The sequence below is a fragment of the Egretta garzetta genome, unplaced genomic scaffold (assembly GCF_000687185.1).
Source record: "Egretta garzetta isolate BGI_Z169 unplaced genomic scaffold, ASM68718v1 scaffold67, whole genome shotgun sequence".
In the NCBI taxonomy this organism is placed as follows: Eukaryota; Metazoa; Chordata; class Aves; order Pelecaniformes; family Ardeidae; genus Egretta; species Egretta garzetta.
In genome coordinates, this window is record NW_009260340.1 from 67971 (window position 1) to 68436 (window position 466).

The window sequence follows — 466 nt, forward strand, 5'->3', positions numbered from 1 at the left end:
TGTGGTTGGCCGATGCCCCGCAGACAGGCCGGCAGCTGGATGTTGGTGCGGAGCTGCTGGATGAGCTGGTTCAGCATCAGCTGGGCAGACTGGCGCACCTCGTCCACGATGCCCTGGGGTGGGAGAGGCTTCAGCCATGGGGGCCAGGTGCGGGGTGGCGGCAGGGCAGGGGCAGAGCAGGGCCTACCTGGATCACGGGGATGCTGCTGTGCTTCCTCTCCAGCCGGCGCACGTAGGCAGCGAGCTCCAGCGCCTCCTCGTAATACCCGTTGCGGACACAGGTGTCCATGAGCTGTGGGATCTCCAGGATCTCCAGGATCTCCGTGTGCCGGTTCAGCGTCAGGCTGTTCATGCGCCGGCTACAGGCGATCTCCTCGGCATCGCGCATGAAGTTCCTGCGGGACCGGGACGGGATCAGCGCGGGGGACCCTGGGACCCTCCCGGCCACATCAGCCTCCCGCCAGCG

The 466-nt window shown here is 67.4% G+C and overlaps 1 protein-coding gene across 1 annotated transcript in view; it reads right to left on the reverse strand.

Annotated features, from left to right (window-relative positions):
• COG8 (component of oligomeric golgi complex 8) overlaps positions 1-424 on the reverse strand; it is a gene marked incomplete at its 5' end in the record, with an annotated part of 4206 nt that extends 3782 nt beyond the window's left edge. Inside the window, 2 exon segments of the mRNA XM_035898033.1 lie at positions 11-113; positions 188-424. Of these exon segments, the coding sequence (XP_035753926.1) occupies positions 11-113; positions 188-424 (340 nt within the window).
• Between the last annotated feature and the right edge of the window lie 42 nt (positions 425-466).